General features: G+C 38.4%; 1 protein-coding gene across 1 annotated transcript in view; it reads right to left on the bottom strand.

Moving 5' to 3' along the window:
• cryl1 (crystallin, lambda 1) overlaps positions 1–17,265 on the bottom strand; it is a 28,570-nt gene that overhangs the window by 7,363 nt on the left and 3,942 nt on the right. The window contains exons 5-7 of the mRNA XM_071481642.1: positions 15,476–15,637; positions 12,591–12,686; positions 11,148–11,246 (exon numbers count right to left, since the gene is read on the bottom strand). Coding sequence (XP_071337743.1) covers positions 11,148–11,246; positions 12,591–12,686; positions 15,476–15,637 — 357 coding nt within the window. The remainder of the gene's footprint in view (positions 1–11,147; positions 11,247–12,590; positions 12,687–15,475; positions 15,638–17,265) is intronic.

Here is a 17,265-nt window from a genome sequence, read left to right on the forward strand (position 1 = left end):
TCTCCCTGCAGCAGCTTTAATAAAGACAAATGTTTTCTTTATCAGTACAGGTTAGTACAGCTGACAGGTCCACTCTGAGTCATCTCTCAGGTGTTTTCCACTGAGTTCCCCATGTTCCTGAGTGGAGGATTCAATGGTGCTGATGCTACCAACTAACAAACAAATGTAACTCCAGTTCTACATAAAGAAGCAACAGAAAATTTAGTCTGAGGATGCAGGAATATATTTTCCCGGGCAGTTCAACAAAGTCATGGCTTTTTACCCTCTGGGTTTTGGACCCACCAAACTCCCTTTGATCCCATCAGACTACTCCCACCATATAATGTTTCCCTAATCAGCCAATTCTGTGTCCTCAGGATTATGTGGGGAGTTTGGGGAGGAGAGAGATGGATGGAAGGCCCTAACACAGAGGGAGTGGTTCAGGTATCTTTGGGTTAGAGATACCTGTTGGCCGACCACAGAGGAAATCAAAGTTCAGATACAGATACAGAGACCAGAGTGAGCAAGAGGAGAGGGACAGGGTCGCCTTTGTTTGAGTCCTGCGTCCAACAACGGGCCTGTTATCTGAGCAAAGTGGGATGGTGGGTGGGGTCTTTTCTCCGCTGTAATCACTCGGGGCAACAAGCTGCTTTCTCAGCCACTCTGCTTTCCAACACTGGCCCTGACTCAAGGACCATTTTCGGTGTGTGTGTGTGTTTTTGAAGGGGTGAGGATGAGAGAGGCTCCCTGTTATGTAAGAAGGATCACAAGGCCACTCTGAGACCACAGGCCTTGATGCTCAATGCCAAGCTTCAGGTCATTATTGATGGTTTTATGCTTTTTTTTTTTTAGATTACTGTCCATACTAGTTCAACGGTGGAACAGGAAGCTGCTCGGTCCCTCGTGATTGAAAAAGATCCATTCTCTTCTAAAGTGTACAGTACTGTGCAAGTATTTCTATAAATTTTTATTGATCAATTAATTTTATACCAAGTGCAGTATACAGAAAAAAATCCTAATTCAAATCTGTGACCATCATTTGGCTTTAAAAAGCACCAGTTCTCCTTTGTACAATAGTGCACAGTTATTCAAAGTACTTGGCAGGTAGGTTCTCCCAGGCATCCTGGAGAACTTGCCTGGAGAACTCTGTCTCAGTGTCTTCTGTCTCCTCATGTAACCCCAGACTGACTCGATTGAGATCAGGGCTTGTGGGGGCCAGACCATTTGTTGCAGGACTCCTTGTTCTTCTTGCCTCTGAAGATACTGCAGTTCTTTATGACTCTGGCTGTGTGTTTGGGCTGGTTGTCATGCTGCAGAATGAATTTGGCCTCCCTGATGCTTTTGTGTGATGGATAAGAATCTAGGTGCTGCTCAGCTGTTTTTTCAGATGATTCTTGTTCTACTTGTTCCTGGTGCGTTTTAACTATGGTATTTTACAAAAGTTTTGACCAAATTCTTTCCATTAATTCAAATTACAACAGTTCTTTAGGTATGGCAAAACATGCATCACCATTTTACAGACCAGAAATCATTAGGTATGTGTCACATTGAGCTGCAGCGTGAACTCTGGTGTATCAAACAACAGTGATAACAACGACCCAGCAGCAATTACACACAGTTCTACAAAGAATACAGAAGGATGTACAAAGTTTTTAGTTTAGGTTTTAATCCTCACTTTAGCAAAATAATCAAGGCTGGAGAATTTATGAGTAGCAATTTACCTCTCATTCAACAACTCTGTATGCCACAGCAATTGGTGAATGCTTCTGTGTCAGGTGAATAATCACATGTTAAGTATTTCCTAGTGGAAGGCTGAACGGGAAATTTTTCAGTGACTGGCAGTAGAGAGACTGTGGTTGCAGTGCTGTGTTGTTTCCTGATCTCAACAGGCTATAGTATAGTACTGCACACTCAGGATGCCAGTAATTTGAATCTGGGTCGTTATGTTTCCAATGCATGATTGTTCCTCTATCATTTGCTTTCTGCTCTTACAGCAGCCTAGAAAAAAAAACTAAAACAAACTGACAACCACAGTGACAATCTAATACAATCTAATCCAAACGTAAAATAATAACATTTGAAAAGAAAGTGTGTTCTTAATAGGTCAGTTTCTACATTTCTCTAGAATGATGCATCAGAGCCACTTAATTCCACCTCAGTCAACTTTCTGTTCAATAATGCACTGTTGGGATACTGTGTCTAAAATTTGGCAAAAATACTCAGCTGATCATTAAATTACTTGATTTGTGTGACCAACAGTCCAAGACCCAAACATATGACATAATCATAATGATAATGTGTGATTTTGTAATGTTATCCACTTTGATTAGTTTGACTATCATTTTCTTCTCAGCTGAGATTTTGGCCAAAAGGTTTTTTTTATCATTCATTTCACATGACTTGTAGGTAGATTAAACACACACATGTACACACACACTCATAGAGACAGACACACACACACACACACACACACACACACACACACACACACACACACACACAACTTACCAGAGTCATAAGTCACTACTGGCTGTGAATCTGGATCATTCTGGTTTGACTTAAGGCTGCCATTCTTAGACACTTATCTACATTTTACATCTTTCATCTGTGTGTGTGTGTGTGTGTGTGTGTGTGTGTGTGTGTGTACTTGTACTTGCTACATAGTAAGGACCAAAAAAAGTATTTTACTAACAGAGTGAGGACATTTTGAGAAAATGAGGACATTTTGGCCGGTCCTCACTTTTTGAGACACCTTCAAATCACATTTTGAGGGTTAAGACTTGGTTTTAGAGTTCTGGTTAGAATTAGGTTTAGGTTAAGGTTAGGGTCAGGGTTAAAGTTAGGCACTCAGTTGTGATGGTTAAGATTAGGGTAAGGGGCTAGGGAATGCATTATGTCAATTAGTGTCCTCACAAAGATGGAAGTACAAGTGTGTGTGTGTGTGTGTGTCTCCAATGTGAAACATGAAAATGTAAGAAACCTAATAAAAAGTGATCTGTATTTGTTGATAAGCCACACACACAAACATAAAAACAGCACTTGTTAGATTAGTCACCTGTTTTGAGAGAGGAAATAGTGATTTTTGTAAATTGTTTGTATTTCACGCAAGCGGTTTGAATAAACAAACACAAATATCTCAAAATAATTCTGCCATTGAGGAAATGACAAAGAGTAAAAATTACTTTAAAAATCAAGCGGTCCTGGCTCATACTGACTTATGACTAGTGCTGGAAGATTTACTCATATTGTTAACTTATGTAAAGTAAGCATGTAAGTAGACTGGCAAGGCTGCAGTGTAGACATACCAGTGAAATGATATTTGACTGGGGATATGTGAATACCCCCCTGTGATCAATAACTAACCCTAAGTCTTATATGATAATACATCACCATTTATTTATTGATTACTTTTTTACTGATTTTGTAGATTAACTAGTAACTAAATAATCAAATAAATGCAGTGGAGTAAAAAGTACAATATCTGCCTCTGATTGTAGTGGAGTAGAAGTATGAAGTAACAGGATATGCAAATACTAAGGTAAAGTACAAGTACCTCAAAACTGTGATTAAGCACAGGACCTGAGTAAATGCACTTAGTTACTTTCCACCAACACCTACAACAGGCTTTAACTCTTGTCTTTGAAACTGGGTCTTTGGTTTTTTGTGCCTAAACTAAACTAAATATTACACAGCAAACACTGGAGACTAATCCATTATTCACCTAACTTTGGAGCATTCAGGAGCGGTTTATAGTAGCCAACATAAAAATGACAAAAAAAAAAAAGAATATTGAAACGAGATAACTGCTTTTTTTTGACTCCACATATCTTGTTTATTTGTTTATTTTACTGGATCTCTGTAACGTCCACAGCATCACTAACCAAACCTCCTGGGTGGGAGACTTCCAGCCAGGACACATTTTGTCTTGGTCCAGCGTATTCTGAGAATTGGCATCCACAGTTTAAATTGCTTCATTTTAGCCTCATGACAGGGCAGTGGGGTGAAGCTCAGGTCAGCTGGTTCATCTAGTTCACCTGCTCTTGGCTCAAATGGAAACAAAGCTTCACAGCTTATCTCTGTCTCCAGTGGGGACTAGAACAGAAATCCATGCTTGTTTTGAATAGTCTTGTCTTCCTCTGAAACCTATTCACGTTGCCTTAGATAACCAACAAGCTTTAATTAGAGACAGCCCTGCCCTCACACTGAGCAATGACAACTGAGGGTGACTAATATTCAGGATTTACCTGCTGAACAACTTTGACAAGACGAGCTGTCAGAGATCCCTCCTGTCTCACTGATTTGTTCTTGTTTTTGAAATTGTGCTTAAAATGTCATCCAAACACTGTGAGAAGATTTTTTTTTTGACTTAACTAAGCCGGTAGTCTACCTACTAGAGATATAGACGCTAAAACTTCTTCTGTTGAGCAGGTCGTCTGCAGATGCCACTGTGAAACATTTCTCCGCAGGTTTACGTGATTGTGTGGATTGCGCCGTTAAATGTTAAGATTTTAGGTGAAAACTTTCTTGAGTTTTCTCACAATGTTGTAAATAAAATAGTTGGTTATTCTTACACACAGAAGAAGATTTATGGTGGCTGTAAAGGACGCACTGACATCAATCATGGCTCTGCTCTATTCAATTGCCAGAACACTGTCAGGGCACCAGCACGCTCATTAGAGGAGCAATTAAAATGAAATATGAACATGACAAGATATTATTTATCTCATTAAACGTCTGTTACATGCTGTGTAAAAGGTATATTGCTGTTTTACTACAGCTCTAAATCTGTGCTGCAGAATCAGTGAACTGAATTACTATCTACTAATTACTAATTCAGCTGTCCATAAATAGCAGGCACATTTGGAACAATTGTGAAAGTGAAGTAAAAAAACAGCTGTAAGCAACTGAGTAAATCCTAAACAACTGGGCCAGAGAGACACATATGACAGACGCTAAAAGTAATTTTTTATATATATTTTTGTTGATTTGAAAACATATATTCTACTACAAAAATATCAAAACTTAGAGAGGCAAAGCAGGTTTGGGAGCATGCTTGTTTGATTGACTGAAGCTGCAGTGGTTTCCGGGTTTGACTGGTAAAGCCAAACATCTAAAAAAGTTCTGAAACGTCTGTGGGTGACGTTGAAGATATCACGTCCTTGTTTTTCCACAGCTTATAAACTCAATGCAAAATAGATCAGACACATCTATTGAGCTCTTAGTTAAAACACAGCAATAATGAACCATGTCTATTACTGTATTATTCTTGTGACAGGCTGTGTGTTAGGAGACACACTTAGCTGACTCAGTCCATTACATTACACACAAAACTTTGTCTAACTCTATTCTTGGTTGCCACACATTTTGTGAGTACATGTTGGATTGTAAAAGCTCCTCATTTTCATTTCTACGGTGATTCAAACAGTCTGACGTGATCAGGATGCTCCATAATGCACTAAAAAAAGCCTGACATCTTAACACCAACGTGGCATTTTTGTCAGTTAGGACCTATGGGTGCCCTCAGGGTAAACACACCTCAACAGGAGCCTCACACGTGAGTGATCCATGCCCGATATGGAATGTCAAGTAGATACGAGTCTGAGCTTCCACAGGCCTGTGTGAAGACACAAATATCACATGGTGGATGCATGGATGTTATGTTACAGCCAGAACACTGTCAGGAGGCAGAGGAAAGCAGTTGTCTCTGCTTCACTTCCTTCAAGTATACTTTCATTCTCAGAGAGCCAGTGACACGTTACTCCTGTTGTTGTATCTTCGTGTTCAGCTCTGACTGAACTAACAAGTGCTTTCACTTGACTGCATTCCTACTTGGCTCATCGGTGAATCAAGAGGGTTCTCTTGAAACAAACAATCCAGAGTCGCTCGAGGAGAGGCAGAACTATTCCTGAAAACCTTAAAACGTCCAAACTGTGACAAGCCCCTTGGCTGCAAGTGATCCATGCTTTCTTCCCATGATTCCCCTTGCTTTCAACATGTAAGTATCTGGAAAATGCAACCAACAAAAATCTTCAGTAAAAGTCTGCTTGAAGTGTCACAGTCCTGTTCACTTCTATAACAGAAAAAACATTACTTCAGAAACAAGAGAAAGTCAGTCAGTTAAAATACACCTGCAGTTAAGTAATAAAATAGTGTAAACAACCCAAATATTTATATAGGCCAAGTTAGCACAACCAGTCTAAAGAGTCCACAGCCATGTTTGTGGCTCTGTGAATGTGTGCTCTGCTTTGAGCTAACTGCTAACATGCTAACAATGACAGTGGTAATGGCATTGCCCTAATTTACAGCAAAGAAAGATTTTGCAGATTTAAATACAGGTAATGAAATTACCATACTTCATTGACAGTCTCATCAAATATGAAACTAATTAAATTTTCTCAAAAATATTATTTATTCCAAGTGTGATTGTATAGGATTGTATTTAGTTCAATTTAATGATCTGGTGATTGTCTATGTTCTAAAAAATGGTTTAAGGAGCCTGGGAAAATTCCCCCAGCAGCCGACAGACCAATGTCAACTGTAACTATAAATTAGCTGTGACACAGACAAAGGAAGGAAAAGTGTTAGACAGGTTTTCCTCCCCTGCTGTCTGTGTTCATGCGTAATGTGCTGCACATACTATATGAATGAAGGTCACGCATGACATCAGTTCATCAAGTTACTGCCCAAACCCACTGGGGCTTGCGTGTCATTTTCAACCCGTCATTCAGTTGACCTTTATTTGACCTTCTCTAGAGGAGGCCTTGGCATTAGAAACACTAAGAGAATGAACGCACAAGCCATAGAGATGCAAAGGTCACGCTGAGGATTCAGAAACAGAAGTAAGCGAGTGGACCAGCCTGTTGTGACAGTTTTTGTACATTCCTCTAATCGACAACACTCAAATCATCGGCCTCTTCACTTTAAAATCTGTCATGTCAACCACAATTTGATTTTACAATGGAAAATTTAATGCCATTAGAAATACAGTAGCTGATCTGATATATCACACAGAAATAGATACAACGGATATATATTTGTGAAATTGCTTTTACAAAGAAGATAGTGATTATTTTGAAGAGCAAAACTGAAATCTATAAGCATATTGTTAGTAGGCTGATGAGCAGCTGAGGCTGAACTTTGACTTAAATATATAACTTCAGCAGCAACAAATGAGACCAAATTATGTTATTTTCAAATTCAACTATTACTTATGAAAACTTACTTTCAGTTTAAATGTCTAAAGTGTCACAGAGTATCCCAATCATCACCCTGGTTTAAAGAGGCTATTTGTGTGTTTGTTTTCTCTGCTGCTGAATGTGGTTTCTTGCTGAGAGCAGCTGGTGGTGATTGTCACTTGAAAAGAGCTTCAGCCATCGTTGTGTTGACGAGAGGTTATAATACGCCCTCTGAGCAGTGGTATGTTGTCTGGGCAGATTGGAGGCTACAGTGAGACGCTATCAGAAAGTGATGAGACTTCTACTTCAGTAGAAGAGAATAAGTGATAGAGATGAGAGTAAAAAGGCTGTCATGAAGAAGTGTCTAAAATCAGAGCTACCCATCACTAATGAATGGATAAAAATAATATATGAAATATATATTATGGACAGGTCATTTTCCTCAAAGTCAAAAAAGAAAAACTTTTTTTTTCCAGATTTGGACGAAGTGGGCTCAGTACATAAAACCTGCAAGGTCAGACGTCAGCTGATTTGACAGGAGAGATGAGGGAGATTCTATGTGATTTTACATTAATGGCTTACTCTTACCCTTTTTTTCCTCTTTCTTTTCCCCCTTGCTTCCCCGAAGAAGCAGTACCTCGAATGGCCACTTGAGGCTGGCTCCTAAAGTGAGTCAATCCTAACAGACTCCCATGTTAAAATGCCTAAATAAACATGTTTACACTCTGGTATGACATGTGTATGGGGGGGCGAATTTCTATATAACTCACCTGATTGAATTTCATTCAGGCTTATTAAAGTTCTGCATAATTGAGGACGAGCGTATGCTTGCCACAAACTGGCATGCAACCAAGTCATGGCTCCACATACGCCCCAAGTCTTTGCCCATTTTGGGATTAGCCAGGATTTAGGTGGATTCAGGCACTGCAAAGATGGTGACGGTGGGGGAACCCACTCTGAGCTTCGAAACCACTCTCGACAGAGGTTACATCCATCTTTATATACAATCTATGGTAGTATCTAAGTTGAAAGCTTCCAATGTACAATTATAAATATCTAAAGTTATGGCTATAAAAGAAAACCTCTGGAGGAGCCTCACTGTAAATGCGTTTGTTTTAAATGCGCACAATGCTATGTGAATCTACTTGTAGTAATAGTGATACTACTGTATGTAAAACACACTACACTACAGGAACATCAACTGGTTTTATTGCTCCATAATGACTTAAGTGCCGTTTCACAGATTTTTACATCTTGGGTTTAAAACACTACCTGAAATACAGATAGCACTGAGGCAGAGTAACAATCCAGAAAAAAGAAACTGAGCCGTTAGAATACACCTTATCAGAAGTGACGCAATCTTGTGCAGGTGATTGTTTTTATTGTTTACATAACTTTAAAAATGTGGGACAGTCAGATGAGAAACAATCTGTAAAAAGGTAGAAGTGAAAGAAACAAGCACAGTCATGTCCATAGACATTATCTGATCATGATCATGCCAGTCAGTGACAAATTTTTCCATACAGGCATAAAAGATACTTCCTTTCATGCATTCGTGTTTCATTTTCAGCGTGGACAGTCCTAACAAATCCTTTGAGCGTTAAGTCACATGAGTCACTTCGATGTCACTTCGATCATTTCGATGCCAAAAAGTTATTAGACAACCTTTGCAGTGTCCCACAGTTCTACAGTAAAAGCTTTTCAATGTGCAGCTGAGAAAACATCTGTAAAAACATACAGATGTTTTCTCAGCTGCAAACAGTTCTGAGTTACATGTACAAGGTCATGCACCAGTGCATTAAAATATATAAAAAGATACACAATGATCCTTTTTTCTCAGGTTGTCCCAGAAATGTTAAAGGCACTGGCTACTCGCAAAGACACAACAGCTGTAAGTAATTAATGAAAAGGCTTCATCCACATAAAGAACGTGTAATTTCATGTATTTTCTTTAAAAAAACGTAACCATTTTTTTAATATTACTTGTTATGTCATATTCATTGCTGTTATTTTATCTTCTTTTGATCTTTTGTGCTTTGTAAATTTTGATTCTTCTCTTTATATTTGATCGGGTTGGGCACAGTCATTGTCCATCTGATACAGTTACACGCTGTAACTTAGAAGTACAGTAATGTCAGTGACGAGGACACAATGTGCTGACTGAGCTGTGAATGAGCTGCTCTTTGTTACACTGCACAGAGAAAAGAGATGGAACAAAGAGGTAAAGAGAGAGAGACACTGATCTAAGTCCTTCATTAGGATTATTACGGCCTGTGGAATGAGAGATGGGATTTGCTCTAACACACAGTTGTAATTCATTTCCACAGAGCAGGACTAATTCAGTACAGCTTTAATTTTCTTGTAATCTAGTCAACAGTCTGCACAAAAGAGTGTTGTTGGCAGAAATAACCAACAGAGCCTTTGAAGACAGATATCCACCATTAACACCTACTCTGAAAAACTGACCGCAGACACTGACATTATGGGTAATTATTTAGGTCATTAGTTCAGCTTAAGACTTCTTATCTGAACAAGTTTGTTTTTCTGATTTGTCTTTAAAGGGCAGCTCCACTGATTTACACATCAAGATAAGTTTAACAACAGTTCTCACTAACAGTTAATGTTCTCGTTACTTTGTTGATTCACTGGTTATTTGTCTAGTCTATTAAATGTCAAAAAGTTGTGAAACACAGCCAATCACAACTTCACAGAAGTGATGTCTTCAGATTGCTTAACAGTGCTTTGATTTCATCACTTCAGGTTTGAAAATGAGTTCTACTGAAAGAAATTGAAATGAAAAACATTACAAAAAGTAAAACAAAAAAGAAAAGCCAGAGACTTGAAATAGTGACAAAGAAATAAATGATCATCAAATATTTGTGAATCTTCTGCAGAAATATCTCCTGTCTTATTGTACAATAAAGATGATACATTGAAGTAATTCTGAAGTCGGTCTTCATGTGAATTCAGCTCAGGTAACAATTGTTCTGACCATTTCTTCCATAGGTGATTATGTAATGGTGCCTGTCATCAGAGACTAAAGCTCATTTACTCTCAGGAGACCACAGAGGTGAACTGACAGGAGGCTTCCTCTCTTCTGCCTCTATTACAAAACCATCAGCAGCTCCACTCAGCCACACAAAGCATCACTCACACTGAGGAGCTCTTGTCCAGAAATAAAAACAAACGTGTATGTGTATGGTTCTAGGACCATCATTAGGATCTACTCTAACAATGTTGTAATAGCAGACTAAATTGTTGTGTTTTTGTTGGAAATTCATATTTAGTAATATACTGTATGTGTTCACTTAAAATGAAGTACAAGTACAAAGTACGAGTACAAAAATGCTATTTAGTCAAATAAAACTGTGACTTTGGTCTTACTTTCAATAACTAATCTCAACTCTAAAACAGCGCAATAGGTGGAAAACGGCTAAACTGGAAGTCAAAAAGCTTTTTGATATACAGCTGTGCAAAGGCAGAGAGCAATAACTATACAGATGAAAAACTGTAACAGAAAGTTTGTAATGCTTTCATTTTATGCAACTTAACTACTGCAAATCACATGAATTGATGGCTACCAGTACCTCTCAGCTGTAGCTCTCATTGGCTGTATTTATGTGGCAGAACGGTGGTTTGGTTTTAGCTTTATTTCATAGCAACTGTATTTTTAAATGCTGTTTTCACTGAAATTGTTCAACTGTAAACAAGGCATAATCATTTTACATGATAAATTAGATCAGGTTCTGGTCATAACTTAATTTTGACTAAATATGTACATTTGGGCTTTGTAGGGCCATATAATAATTAAAGTTATGATATGACATTAACACTCCCTGATGTGGTGTTTATGTCATATCATATAAGGGTACATACGATGTCCAAAAGAAAGAAAAAACAAACAAAATGTCTAGTTGTCCCACCAGTGGATGCAAACAGGACATGGGTCATTTCAAACTGCACACTAGCATCAGAAGAAAAGCAGACACTGACCTGGACCAGCCTCCAGGACTCCGCGATAATGGCTGCCTGGACTCTGTTGAGGGCAAAGCCATCGATCTCTCTCTTCAGGCAGACGGGCGCTTGGCCAACCTGAGTCAAGAGAAATCAGTCACACCGAGAGCAACAGGCAACAGCTCCTAAGAGACAACACTTGTGATTCTTCTTGTTTGAGAAAAAGAGGTTAGGTTATGTACGTCACTGCCAACCTCCATGCCGTGAAAGATGTTTAGTCTGGTCTAGTTTACTTCAGTATTCTGTTTTTCATATAAAGGTATTTTCTTAAGGCTTGTGTGTTTTTATTTGTCTTGTTGGCTTTTTAAAAAAGATGCTTATATTTAGAAGGGGTGATGTGGGTAGGAGAAAAAAAACACAGTAGTGAAAACAGCAGTGAAAACACAGTAAAACATGACTTCAACACAAAAGGAAAATGTGATATGAGCATACGGTTGGCTAGTATTTTGTTTCATATTGTGTGCAACACTGAGTATTTTTATAATGCTTTTTCATGGTTTATTTGAGTTTGACAGTGTTTAATTTATCGGCACAGCTGTATTAAAGTTACTTGGTTAAATTAAGCTTGCAAGTGTGAAGGTACGATGTTATTACAGTGTGTTTTGAAGTAAATGCAATATATTACGTGAAGCATACTTTTCCAAGTTTAATGGTGAGTGTTCATAAAAAGTGACTATTTAAATATTTTAATGTAAGTTAAAGAAGCTTATTTATAGCATCTATCAGAGACATTAGTTATTAGTTCAGTTGAAAGAGCTAAAAGGTATTTCATGATTGGAATATATGTATTTTTAATTCATTTTCTGAGGTTTATAACACAAAATCTTACAGGCTATAGTGCTGCAGGGCTGGAGTATGAAAGGATAGGAATATTTGGTTTTTGTTTTCCCTCTTAGCTCATGTGTTCAGTGTGTTCATGTATTTGTGAAACAATAAAACTTTTGTGAAGCACCAGTTGAACACTTAGACCATCATTTGGTCAGTAATGTACACACAGGGATTTAAACAGATTAGCTTCCTTCAAGAAGCCTTTGGTTTTGATTTATTTCAGCATGTTATGAAATTCACCTTGTAGAGACTTGTGAGGATTTGAGGCTAATCCTATGTTTTTATTGTTTGTTAACATAGTGTTGTGATGCAGTTGGGCCAGGGAGTAGTGACACAGTCATCCCAGATTTTAGAGACCTGTAACTGGGTTCAGACTATGATGTCTGATGATAAAACCAACAGTGACATTGTGAAAAGGTTTTTGGGCAAAGATTCTTACTAACATTAAACATACCACATTGCTCCAGTCCCTTCCTCCTTTCATTCATGTTTCGGTATGTTTTAGGAATCTTTTAATCCCATTACAGGCCTTAGCAGTTCTGCTTCCTTGTTTATTTTATTGGACAGCAGGGTTGTGTAATCTGTGATCTTTACCTTGGTCATTACAGCATGGGTGGTGTCCATAACATTTGCTGCTGTCTCTGGGTGAGGTACCAGCTCCACCAGTTTGACATAGTAGGGAGGATTTACCTGGGGGGCACAGGACAATCACATATCATACAGTGGTACAGTAAGTACAGTGTTTCCCATATATTAATTTATTTACCACATGTTTAAATAAAGCTGGAAAGTTGGTGTGTAGGTTTTTCTTTTTTGACAGTTGAACCGTGACAACAGTTTTCTGTGATCATGTTCTTAAATGGTATTGATAATGTCTATTAACAGATTTAATGGAGAGTACACAACACTACACTACTTTATCCGACACCACCACCTTTCATTACTCATCATTAATCATCAACAACAATGTAGCACTGATGGAAAAGTACAGAACAGTTCACTTGTGGATTCACAACTAATCCAGTTTTTAATCTTGGTGGTGACACACAATTAATTCATTTGAAATGTAATGATGGGTGAGTCCTGTCGTCCGTTAACGCAGTGAGCACCAGAAAGCTTGTAAAATATCAGAAAATAACTTGAAGGTCACCTTTTGTGTTTGACAACTATAACATATTTAAAATGTTGATTAAAACCCATCTGATACACTATGCAGAATAAAATTAATACCAATGTCAGGCTTAGACAGAAAATTCATACTTCTCTTCCTTGGCATCACTGCCATGGTGGTAATGCTACAGTGTCAGTGGTTGTTGTTAGCAGTTAGATTTCAGGGTCAGCAGATAAAGGGATGAAATGTGTTGAAACGTCAACAACTTGTGACTCAAAAAAGCCACAATCTAGATATTTTTTCAGAAACAACTGGGACACTGATAGAGAGCCTGATTGTAGTTATGCAACAAAATAACTGATGAGACAAGTCAGTGATGGACATGCTTCAGTCCAAGGTCGGCAATGAAAATGGACTGAAGAAGCAAAACTGACTGGTTTATATTTTTTATTTTATTTTATTCAGCTGTTGGAAGTGACAGGAACTTATCTAGACTGCGGACTGAAATTATTTTGGTGGTGCATCGTAATGTTAAAACAATAGTGTAAAGGGTATTGAGGTGTTGCAAAGACAACAATTCCAGATCCAGAGAGCAAAAGTGAGTAGTTTACAATAAACCAGACAACAGAGACAACCAATGATGAAATTAATTGTTCCCAGTAAAACACAATAAATAAACTACAAAGTCTTCTACAACCCTGTTTCCAAAAAAGTTGGGACACTGTGTAAAATGTAAATAAAAACAGAATGCGATGACTTGTAAATCATGTAAACCCATATTTAATTAAAAATAGGACAAATACAACATGTCAGATGTTGAAATGCCGAAATTTTATTGTTTTATGAAAAATATATGATCAGTTTGAATTTGATGCCAACAACAAGTTTCAAAATTGTTGGGACAGGGAAAACAAAAGACTGGAAAAGTTGTGTAATGTTAAGTAAACACCTGGTTGAATATCTCACAACTAATTAGGTTAATTGGCAGCAGGTCAGTAGATGACTGGGTATAAAAAGAGGCTCCAAAGGGGCAGAGTCTGTGTGTAGTGAAGATGGGGAGAGGTTCACCACTCTGTGAAAGACTGTGTGGGCAAATGGTGCAAGAATAATATTGCAAATAATTTGGGAATTTCAGCATCTATGTTTCATAATATTATTAAAAGATTCAGAGAATCTGAAAAACTGCATTAAAAACAGACACGATTCTATAGTGGAAATCACTGCACGGGCTCAGGAACACTTCTGAAAACTTCTGAAAACCGTTGTCTGTGAACACAGTTTGTTGCAGGTTGAAACTCTACCATGCAAAGAAGAAGCCATATCTAAACATGATCCAGAAACATCGCTGACTTCTCTGGGCCCGAGCTCATTTAAGATGGTTTGAGGTGAAATGGAAAACTGTCCTGTGGTCTGACCAATCAAAATTTCAAGTTCTTTTTGGAAATCATGGACACCGTGTCCTCTGGGCTAAAGAGGAGAGGGACCATCCAGCTTTTTATCTGCAAATAGTTCAAAAGCCAGCACCTGTGATGGTGTGTGGGTACATCAGTGCTCATGGCTTGGGTAGCTTGCACATCTGGTAAGGCATCATTAATGCTGAATGATACAGGCTTTGGAGCAACATATGCTGCCAACTAGACAACGTCTTTTTCAGAGAAGGCCTTGCATATTTCAGCAAGACAAAGCCAAACCACATTCTGCACGTATCACAACAGCCTGGCTCCATAGCAGAAGAGTCTGGACACTAAACTGGCCTGTCTGCAGTCTAGACCTGTCACCCACTGAAAACATTTGGTGCATCATGAAATGAAAAATATGACAAAGGCGACCCTGAACTGTTGAGCAGTTGAAATCATGTATCAGGCAAAAATTCACAACATTTCACTTTCAAAACTCCAGCAACTGATCTCCTCAGCTCCCAAACGTTTACAGAGTGTTGTTAAAAGAAGAGGTGATGAACACAGTGGAAAACATGACCCAGTCCCAACTTCTCTGAAACGTGTTGCTGGCATCAAATTCAAACTGTTCATATATTTTTCATAAAAAAATAAACTTTCAGCATTTCAACATCAGATATGTTGTCTTTGTTCTAATTTCAGTTAAATATGGGTTTACATGATTTGCAAATCATCACATTCTGTTTATTTATTTATTTTACATATTAAACAGTGTCCCACCTTTTTTGGAAACAGGGTTGTAAATATGCTGCAGATGTCTGACTGGTATTTTTTTTTTTCTGTAAGCAGGTGTTCATGGCTCAAGGGCTTTCAATCGCCAATATGGCTGGCAGGTGATGTAGACAGGCTACGGTTTGTATGTCATTAGACTTTACACTTCCTGCCGGTACCAGGACTGTAGCAGCACTAACCGGATGGGAGACGAGGCAGCGGCTCCTGTTCTGGACTTTAGCGAAGACATTGCTGGGCACCAGGCAGGAGGTGGAGCTGCTCAGGATGACGTCTTTTCCCACAAGACGCTCTATGTCCTGGAAGACGCTCTGCTTGACCTCAAGCTGCTCAAATACACACTCCTGAAAAACACCCATGCATACAAGGAAAGTGTACACACATACAGATAAATTACACACACAAAATGGGTTGTGAAATCATTAAGGAAAATGCACCATTGCCATCACTGCATTCTCTAATACTACCCCTGGCCAAGGTCTTTGTAATACATAGCATAGTATGTTCCTCCTCCACCTTATTCAAACTTTCTTTTGGATATAAAAACAACAGTCTTAAATATTATACACGTTACACTACATAAACTACTTCCAGTGTACATCAAAATCAGTAAATCAGTACTTAAGTCTTGGCAGAGCATCGATGAAGCATCACAATGAAGATGCAAACTGTTATCATCACAACAATACTAAAGACTAACCACTGTCCTGCCTGTGGCTTGTGAGATAAAACCAAAACTATAAATACCATCAAATGTGTGTAGAAAAATGAAATATTTTATCCTAGAATTTGGGTGAACCAATCCTTTCACTTTTGCTTTGTAGTCAACCATTACAATCTCATTACAGCTACAATGAAAAATTGAGTCATGAGTCACAACAATAAATTAACACTTGTTGTTTCTCTTGACCTCAGACTACAAACTACTGCTCCACATGGTTTCTGAAAATGTTGTCTGGATAAACCAGTTTGGGCTTCCTGTGATCTCTACAGACCGCCATCTGGCAGTTAGTACCACTTCCCAAAGTTAATAAAAACTATCTGTAAATGTGAACACTGCTCCAGGAGAGTGAGGAAATATGTGTGTTTCTGTAATGTGGGTGAACCTATTCTTTTACACTTTCTTGTCAAACCCTATTCAACAAGACATCACAGAAAAGATTAGTAAGCATTGAACTATTGCCCGAGGCTTCATACTTCACACTTTTAAAACTGGATACAACCAGTCTGCGTTTTGAACAATGCCCCACAGGCTAAGCTGTATGTCTTATGTCTGCAGTCTAGTAGACTGTGCCTACTATCTAATGCTATTTCCTGTACTGGTTTCCTGCACTAAGTATGAGATCATGCAGCTAGCAGGCCAGTGTGGATTAATGTCACCCACTGTACGACTTTCTGATATGTTCTGTACCCAGTCTGACTGAGCCAAAGTCCTGCACTTCCTGTAGAAAACCCTGATCAATAACAGGGTGAAACTGTGCCGTGCTATCAGGAAACTCAACTCAATAATCTACATAGTTTTTCCCTGTGTCTACAAATTATCTGTTGTTCCTTGTTAGCCTGGTTCAGTACAGGATATTGATTTATTGTAGCTGAGATGAAGAGCACCATTGTCTGCTTTAGCACAGGCAGGGTGACTCTGACAGAAAGTTAACTTTCTATTGTAGCTAAAGGGGCTGTGTTATACATGACCGAGTTAAGCAAGTGTCCATTGTGTCTTAGCGTGACGGAGATGAGATGAGTGATTTGGTGTTGTCATGAATGTCATGTAATGTATATATAACAGGCAGCTCGTAAAATAACTGTGAAATGTGACTAATGTCCACAAATCTCTGATAACCTGACTTAAGGTTTGATTTTTTTAGTGACTGGGTTAAAGATTAATCTGTGAAGAAAAACATAGTTTTACAAAGCAAGGTTACATTACACTCAGCCTGAGAAAAGTGCATTGTAATACTGTGATTAAACGCAA

Source organism: Trachinotus anak, unplaced genomic scaffold, assembly GCF_046630095.1.
Source record: "Trachinotus anak isolate AG129_WGS33_773 ecotype Australia unplaced genomic scaffold, CSIRO_AGI_Tana_v1 ptg000001l, whole genome shotgun sequence".
NCBI lineage: Eukaryota > Metazoa > Chordata > Actinopteri > Carangiformes > Carangidae > Trachinotus > Trachinotus anak.